The 9,098-nt window shown below is 37.4% G+C and overlaps 1 protein-coding gene across 1 annotated transcript; it reads left to right on the top strand.

The window, feature by feature from the left end:
• The first annotated feature begins 2,091 nt into the window (after window positions 1-2,091).
• LOC117619915 (phospholipase A(1) DAD1, chloroplastic-like) lies at window positions 2,092-3,500 on the top strand. Its single transcript, XM_034349980.1, has one exon. It carries the CDS (start codon window positions 2,092-2,094, stop codon window positions 3,466-3,468), a length of 1,377 nt encoding a protein of 458 aa, XP_034205871.1. The 3' UTR covers window positions 3,469-3,500.
• Window positions 3,501-9,098: the final 5,598 nt, after the last annotated feature.

Here is a 9,098-nt window from a genome sequence, read left to right as displayed (position 1 = left end):
AAGACATAAGAGAATAATCGAGTGGGAGAGAGTTGTTTGTGGAAAGAAGAAATCTGTGCAAGGAAGAGCAATAGAAATGAAGAGGCACACCCAAGGAGAGAGAAATTGAAGTAATGATTGCTACATGTTTTCAAAAAGTAAAAACAGAATATTGAGTTTTTAAATTTAATGTCCACACTATTATTGTGTGTATGGCATTGTAAATAGGTAAGAAAGCATGGAGGGGTAGTACAAAATACATGATGTACGCATGATAATAATGTATGGATGTCTGAATATCAGAATTTCTGTATATATATATATAGTCTCTTTCTATTGAGGGATCCTTCAAATTATTTTATTTGAGGGACATCCTTTAGAGTCCCTTACGAATGTTAAGTCCATTGCCTTAATTCTAATACATTTAGAAGGGTATTTGAACTTAAATGGAGGTAAATTCATTGCCTTGACCAACTAACTTAACTCATTTCTAATTTTCGATCGATCTATAAACATATATGCATATTTATATTTTAGGGTTTTGGAGAAGTAAAAATGCGCACGAGGGCACACCCGCACATGCACAGAATTGAAGCATGCGGTTTTATTTCTCTGAAAGACTAGTTGAATTGAAGCATGAGGTCGGCATTTAAATTGCAACTCCATTGTTCTTTGATTCCTTACGTTAAAACACACAAGCCAGTTCCGTGACACAAGACCTGGTTTAGCCCAACAATCCCCGTGCCGTGCGGCTGTGCCTACGTGGACATGCAATGAAAAAAACGACACACCGTTCGCAGCTTTAACCGCCAAACCAAGCGGAGCCGAGCGAGTTGTCGGAGTCAGCCCGCGCAAGCTGAGATATTCTACGGTGAGTCGCAGCTGTCGCTTAGCGGTTTATAATTGGAGAGGGGCCTGCCAGTAGTGCATTTTGATTGGAAATTAGAAGAAAATCATTGGATGTGACTCTGACCCCACCTTCCTTCCCCATATCTTCTAACTCATCGTCTTACCGTCCAACTCTCAGTGCGGTTTTTCTGCTATGACTTCTCTCTCTTCCCTCACCAACCAATCAAACCTAGATAATATATACACATCTCATGCATCCCGGAAAAACCTTTTTAATTCTAAATAAATAAATCAAGTATTGTCTATGGATCCTATATATGTCCAAATTTGATGACCATTTTCTATTTCTTAAATATAATCAATAGTTTTTAATTCCAGCTCATTGTTTATAATTTTTTTTTCGTTAAAACTCCGATGGATTATAAATATGTTATATGTTATTAATAGACAATTAAAATTTAAGGCGAGCAGTTTATTTCTAAAATGAATTAAAAGAATTCACTCATGAGTAGGTTTTGTATTTGGTTCTCTCCCCAATAATATCATTTCCGGTAAAAAAATTACTGGCTATGGAAATTATCTTGTTGTATTTGCATCAATTTAATTGGTTAAAATTTATGTCATAATTTCATACAAATGAAATTTTTTTAATATAACAGTCACACTGTTATATGATGTTACTAATTTATTTATTATAATATTAATAGATATTAAATACTTAAAGTACATAAATATATGTATTATAACATAAATAAACCGTCACACCAAAAAATTACTCCATACAAATGTACACGACCCAAATTGTGAGGTCATATACCCTCCACCTTTTCATCTCTCTCTCTCTCTCTCTCTCTCTCTCTCTCTTTTTGATCAAAAGGTATAGAGACTTTAACAAAAGTCTCACTCTGCCCTGCTCTTCTCTCCCCTCCTCTGCTTTTAAAGTACATGTGTGAAACACTTTCCTCTTTTCCAATTTTCGTTTTTCAAATTTTTTCCATATGCTCTTCTCTCCCCTCCTCCGCGTATCTCTCTCTCTCTCTCTCTCTCTCTCTCTCCATATCCACTTTTTGTAATTATAAAAGGCCCATCCCCCTCCCCTTCAAAATGCAACTACAAATTGCCAGCCCCCCACTTAGAAAGTGAGAGACTCGGTTAGAGAACTCTAGCCTCTTCTCTTTCTGATATTGTGTCCTCTCTCGCCATTGGAGAGCCACCCAAGTTATCCAAATCTGTACATACCCACATAACCCCCTACAGCTCACAATGAGGCTCTCTATCAAACCCGTAACTACTCCAAATCCCTCCACACTCATCGTCCCTACCCAAAAATTCAAGACAATAATCAGCTGCTGCTGCACTCTCACTCAATCACCAACATCCTCAACCCCCAATCAGGCCACTTTCACACAAAACCTACCCAACTGGGAGCAGCTGCTCAACCCCGTTTCCCTCAGCTCTCTAACACTAACCCAGCCCATCACCCCCATCACAACCACCACCTCTGTTACCGCCACAAAACAACCCATTCGCAAAATCTGGGAAGAGTACCAAGGCGTCAAGAACTGGGAAGGCCTTCTAGACCCACTGGACGACAACTTACGCGGCGAGATTCTCCGGTACGGGCAGTTCGTCGATGCCGCATACAAGGCGTTTGACTTTGACCCGGATTCACCGTCCTACGCAACCTGCAAGTACCCCAAGAGCTCCTTGTTCGAAAACTGCGAGCTCCCGGCAACTGGCTACCGCCTAACGAAAAATCTGCGTGCTACGTCTGGCATCCAGCTGCCACGGTGGATCGAAAAGGCTCCCAGCTGGGTCGCCACACAGTCCAGTTGGATTGGCTACGTGGCGGTGTGCCAGGACAAGAACGAAATCACTAGGCTAGGGAGGCGCGACGTGGTGATCTCCTTCCGAGGCACCGCCACGTGTTTAGAGTGGCTCGAGAATCTTCGGGCTACTCTCACGCACCTCCCGTCTAGAACTAATAACAATTCATGTCTAAACGAGTGCGAGCCAATGGTGGAAAGTGGTTTCTTGAGCCTCTACACCTCAGGGACCCACTTAATGCCAAGCTTGCAACAAATGGTACGTGAAGAGATTGCACGTTTGCTTCAATCGTACGGCGACGAGCCACTCAGCCTGACCATCACTGGCCACAGCCTCGGCGCCGCACTTGCCACTCTCGCAGCCTACGACATCAAAACGACGTTCAACCGGTCCCCGCTCGTTACCGTCATGTCGTTTGGCGGGCCACGTGTTGGCAACCGGAGCTTCCGGCGTCACCTGGAAAAGAAAGGAGCCAAAGTGTTACGCATTGTCAACTCTGACGACGTGATAACTAAAGTCCCCGGTTTCGTAATCGACGAAAACGAAAGGCATCACGTGGCCTGCGACCGCGGGGCCTACAAGAGGGTGGAGATCCAGAACTGGCTCCAGAAGAAGGTGGAGGACACACAGTGGGTGTACGCGGAAGTAGGGAAGGAGCTGAGGTTAAGCAGCAAGGACTCTCCGTACGTGAACGGCACCAACGTGTCCACGTGTCACGAGCTCAGCACGTATCTCCACCTGGTCGATAATTTCGTCAGCAGAAAGTGTCCGTTCAAAGCCACCGCGAAGAGATTGTTAGGTAGACACTGGTAAACAAACTTTAGAGAGAGAAACGACTAACGACGTCGTTTTAATTGTCCCCTCTGTATATACAAAATGTATTTTCCCCTCAAATTGGGGGAATTACAAATTGAGAGAAACTAATTAATCAGCTGATTTTGGTGACCGTTCTATCCTTCTGTTTTTTTTTCCTTCCACAAACAGTAGAATATTTATAAGATTCTTTCACACTCACAACAAAGCTACACCACTACCAGGGGACGAACCTATATAGCCCAGGTGACCAGTGGCAGAGCCACTCCTAGACCTGGAGTGGCCTTGGCCTCTCAAATTTTTATCTCTTTCTCTATTATATTATATATAACATATAGAATTTGTAATAAACTACTTATGATTTAAGTTAAAGTTCCCTCTAAAACAAATTAGACATGACTAAAATAGAAATGTTTTGCTCTAAACATGTAATTATTGAATACTTAGGTATTTTATATACTTGTATTTTTTATTTTGGCCCTTCTAACTTTACAATTCTAACTCCACCGCTGCAGGTGACTTGATTTTTTATAGCCCAAAGTTAATATCTCAGCCCACCCAGGCGCACCTGAACACCCACACTCAGGAGCTGCTTTACTCTCCTCAGCGCACTCATCACAAATGTAACAGGTCATCGTTGTTCATCTGAGTCGAACCTATAACCGTTCTATCCTCGATGGAAATGGAAGTGATTTCGGCTCATCTATAACACACCCAAGGGTAAAATAGTAAAATCACCTTACCATTCTCTCTCTGTAAACACATAGCAATACAGCTTTAGAGCACTCACAGTCACAGCATCAGGAGGAGCAGGTGGTTCTTTTATACGTAGACCACCGGCCCATGTTTGCTTGAGCAAGCTGACGCAACCCAAAAAGGCCAAGATTGTTTTCTTCTCATTGGGTGGTGCAGAAAGACAGGAGTACCCTCGGTACCGACCCATAATTACGTGCGTGTGCCGTTGTCTGCACCGACCTCGTCCTGCTAGCATATGGCGTTGTACTTGCTACAACTTTCGTTGTTGACGTAATTAGAGTCTGGGGTTGGGCCGTCCATGCCGAACACTTTCTCCGTCGGTTTAAGTGAAAATGACCAAATTGACCCTGTGCGCCGTTTTTTAACTGCATAGAGGCCAAGTGTTCCCAACAGAAGAATTGGGGTCAAAGTGGAAGAGAGCAGCGACCAATCAGTTGGAAGTGGAGGTCACAAATGAGTGCCACCGTTGTTTTGCCCTTAAAAGGACATGACTAAAACTATTTATTAAAAAAATATATTATTTTATGTTGTTATTCTTCATGCCATAATTTTTTATATTTACCTATATTCTCCTCTCCCTCCAAGAGTTAGAAATTGTGTTCTCAACCAATAATGATTTTAATAATGCAAAAAAATATTTTAAACCTCCATTTAAAGGGAATTCGAAGTTTATTTTATTTCGCAAAAGAATTCCTTTGTTTTGAGGATAATATTTTTTTCCCCAAAGTTAAGAAGGGGGAAACTCATACATATGGGTACCATGGGAGTTTGAATTCAAGACCACCTGGGAGCACACCAAAGGTTTGGGAAAATCCAACCAAAATCCTATTGGTGATGTTTTTTTTAATTCCCAATTTTAGAGTTAGGCTTATTTAATGCCCATTCGGCATTGTTTATTTGGAGTGATAAGTGATTTTTAAAAAAATTTTAGGAAGCCCAGTGGTAAACTATGAGAAAATCACTTATTGTTAAAAATTGTTGTGAGAGAAAGCTACAAGGAAAATCAGCTAATAAAGTGCTTTCATTTTATGATTATGCAGGAATCAGTTTCGAAGAGGTGCTGAGTTTAATGATTATGTGGCAATCGTTTTTTAATTATGCGGGAATCAGCACCAATAACACTTTTAACAAAAAGTTTACTAAATGCGAAATTACTTTATCTCACAGTAAATCTAACAACGATTATTTTCACAGCACAATAATGCCAAACTGGCCCTTAGCCCTCTTATAATAAATATTCTCAAACTTGATAATTTCTATAGGTCTTTATTTTCATTTTGGAAAGAGATAATTTCAAGTAGTTGATAATTTTTTGCGGAAACTTTTGTTCCAATATTTTTATTATTGGTAAGATTTGTACTATGGTATGGTATATGTTATATTATAAAATTAAAAAAAGTGTTAATATTTTGAATCTTTGTTCGTATTATGTGAATTATCAGGATGTAATATATATGACACAACTAGTTAATTTTTGTAATGAATATATAGGTTTCGATTTTCAATTTTTCTCTGGTTAAATTATTTTTTTCTGCGTACCATTGCTCTTCTTTTTGGAGCATTCTGCAGTATAGTTCAACGATATGAACTGTCTGATTTTTAGGTCCAACTTTCAGAATCATACGTGGAAAAAAAAACAAGTAAAATTTGAAATAGTTTGGATAATTGATTATCATCATGAATATTTCATTGTTTTAGCGAAAATATTGTGTTTGTGTATTTATTGTGCTATTATTAGATGACTAAAAATGACTTTGTATATATATTTATATATGTTTACATAAAGTACAGTTTGTGTGGAAGGCGGTCGTATTATGATTTTGGGACCTCTAAACCCTACTAAGTAAGATAGTTAACTCTAGCTAGAAGAAGAACTACAGTGTCCCCATGCATTATCTACGATGAATGAACCCTTCATTATCAAAGATGACTCTCCAGGCATGACTTACACGTTTTTTTTTTTTTTTTTTTTTTTGAGGGAAAAAGCGTGGCATGTGAGAGACTCACACATTACATTTTGAGATTAATGCTACTTGCCTGTTAAAATATTATATATAGCCTCCAAGTGCACAGTGAAATTTTGGGGTTTGCCTAAATTTTAAGTGAAATTACATAATTTAATACAAATGATAGTCTAAACTATAAAGGAGAGGGGGTTTTTTCACACAAACTACCAATGTGTTATAAGAGTTCGAACTTGAGACTATTGATCTCCAAGTTAATGCCCTCGAGAAAAATAATTCTCATTGGATTGAGCACTTTCTCTTTTTTTGCTTTTTTGGTTCGATGCAAAGCCAATGTCGTTTTATTCTCCGACCTCTCGTTTTCGACATCTACAAAGACAGTTCTTTAGCCTGAAAGCACACTTACAGGGCTTCGATTCATTGAACTAGGTCTAAGGGATACTTATATATCTTGGCGCAACGTGCATGCAAAATTTAAGCAAATAAACAAACGTGGGGGTTTTGGGGTTTCAGTGCCCTAAAATCCAACATGCATGACAAATTTTGTTGGAGAAAGTCGTTTTCCACAGAAGCCCAGAAGCCGAAATTTTTTGGAGAGGAGGTCAGTGTTGTCATTTCAACATCAGTAGCCATCCACGCTGATACAATATTCCAAATGCAGAGATACAGTCTTGTGGAGATTTGTGACTGCGACTGTTATGACGGTGGTCTGTGCAAAGCGTGCGCGTGTAAATAATTAAGTCGGTGGTCCTCTATACATCTTTGGTCAGAATTCTCTGACTTATTTATCGATCCCATTTTATGATCTTCTTTTTGAAGATGGGTTGATAATGTGTTCTACATATATCATTTTTGATTAATAGTGTCTATGTAAACCCAAACTTGAAAATCAAGAACAAAAGCGTAATTTTAATTAAAAGATTCGCGGTAAGAATACATTTACAGGGAACAAAGACAAATTTACAAAACCGAAATAAGTTTGTCGTGTCAAAATTGAACTGTTTGTTACTCACCCTAACTTTTTGTTTTTAAGTATGGGATGTGATTTCTCCACTCACACTCACTTTTGCTTTTTAATACTTTTTAATCAATTTTGTTCTTTCTTTTTCCTATTCTACGCTTACTCTACATTGATTTCTTTTTACTTCACTTTTATATTAGTTCTTTTTCTTTACACTTAATTTTCAAACTTGCACTCAATTTTTAGTATTTTTTTTCCCTTAATCGAGTAAGAAATGAAGTATTTTTTTTTTCCCTTTAATACAGAAAATGGAGTGTAAGTTGGAAAATTAATGGTAAAGAAAAAGAAATAATATAAAGTGAAGTAAAGAAGAAAATAATGTAGGGTAAGGATAGAATATGAAAGAGAAAGAACAAAATTGATTAAAAAGTATTAAAAAGCAAAAGGGAGTGTAAGTGGAGAAAAAGAGAGTGGGAAATTAGATCCCTTAAATATAGTGTTAGTAGATACTGTAGTTTTGAGTTTAGTCCCAAGTAATAGTCAACTTAGAATTGTTTTGAGAAGAAAAATTGACCTATCTAATGAAATTAGGATAATCTGTGATGAATTAATATATAGGTTTATATTATACTCCAGCGCTTCTGAGAGATGCTAGAAATGCCACCCAAAACCGGGCAAATTGCGGCTTGAAATTGAAGTCAATTATTTCTGAGTCTTGATAATATCCACCAAACTCTGAACTTTCAAATTGGAATATAATCTTTGAGTCAAAATAAAATCTACTTTTTGATAGTAGAGGACAGGAGAAAATATAAAAGATAGTTCTCATAAATATAAAATAATAATTAATAAATAAATAAAAAAGAGGCGTTCATACATACAATCATAATAAAAAGGGCTATGATAATCAACACATTATTCTTCATTTAAATTTAAGCTCTAAATAGATAGTATGACAACATTAATTTCCTAAATTACCAACACAAATTTGTCTTGTGGTACTTAATTTGTTTTGCCGGATTTTCCACTTGTATTCATGTAGTTTTAATTTTGACAATTTGACATCTATAGTTTGATATCCTTGCAATTTAAGGACGCGTTCAAATTTCTATCTAATTTTGTGAGGGAGTAAGCACGTGTTCCTGATGTGGAGGGATATTTTAGACGGAATTTTAGATAGAATTTGACAAAATTTGTAATGTGCTCTTAAATTCTGAAGATATCAAACTACAAGAGTCAAATTGCCAAAATTAAAACTACAAAGATGGAAGTGGAAAAACCGGCAAACTACATAATCAAAACTAACTTTTGGATTAAAGTTCTTTCAGATGTATGAACCGTTTTAGTAACTGACCTTGACTCCCAATTTCTCAAAGCCGACCCTTACACATAATATATGCCTAATACATCGCCATGATTCTTTCTAATTCACATCACCATCGATCAGCAATAGAATTTGGACTCACTTATCATGGGCGGTGGTAATCTACACCAACGACAGTTTCTATGAATGAACGCGTTCATTCTTGACTGATGGAAATGTCATACTCGGTTGCAACGTGCTTAATTAGCTAGCAAATATAGAAGTATAACAACTTATTAAATTAATTCATCTTTTTTTCTCTCTATTATTTATCAAATAGAAAAAGAAAAAAAAATCAATTCTACGTCCCGTAACGATTGAAACTTTCATCCAACGACTTAAAACATGTCAAATGCGTGCGCTTCATTGAAATACTAACTGATAAGTTTCTGAACACTTAGTGTACCTAGTTTATACTTGTTGGTCCTAACAAGAATATTTTCACATTCGAAACAAATTTTTTTTTTTTTTTAATGAACAACGGAAACATTTTTTTCAAAACACTGCAATTACATCTTCTTTAAGCAATTAGAACTACTTCAAAGAGGAAGCTACATGCTAGCTTCTCGGTATAGTGATTGGGCTG

This window comes from Prunus dulcis, chromosome 2, assembly GCF_902201215.1.
Source record: "Prunus dulcis chromosome 2, ALMONDv2, whole genome shotgun sequence".
NCBI classification, from domain to species: domain Eukaryota; kingdom Viridiplantae; phylum Streptophyta; class Magnoliopsida; order Rosales; family Rosaceae; genus Prunus; species Prunus dulcis.
Note: the sequence above shows the minus strand (reverse complement) of the source record. Positions and strands in the feature narration are given on the sequence as shown.

Excerpts from the sequence above, each read along its gene's own strand:
- LOC117619915 (XM_034349980.1), top strand. The coding sequence starts at position 2,092 with ATGAGGCTCTCTATCAAACCCGTAACTACTCCAAATCCCTCCACACTC.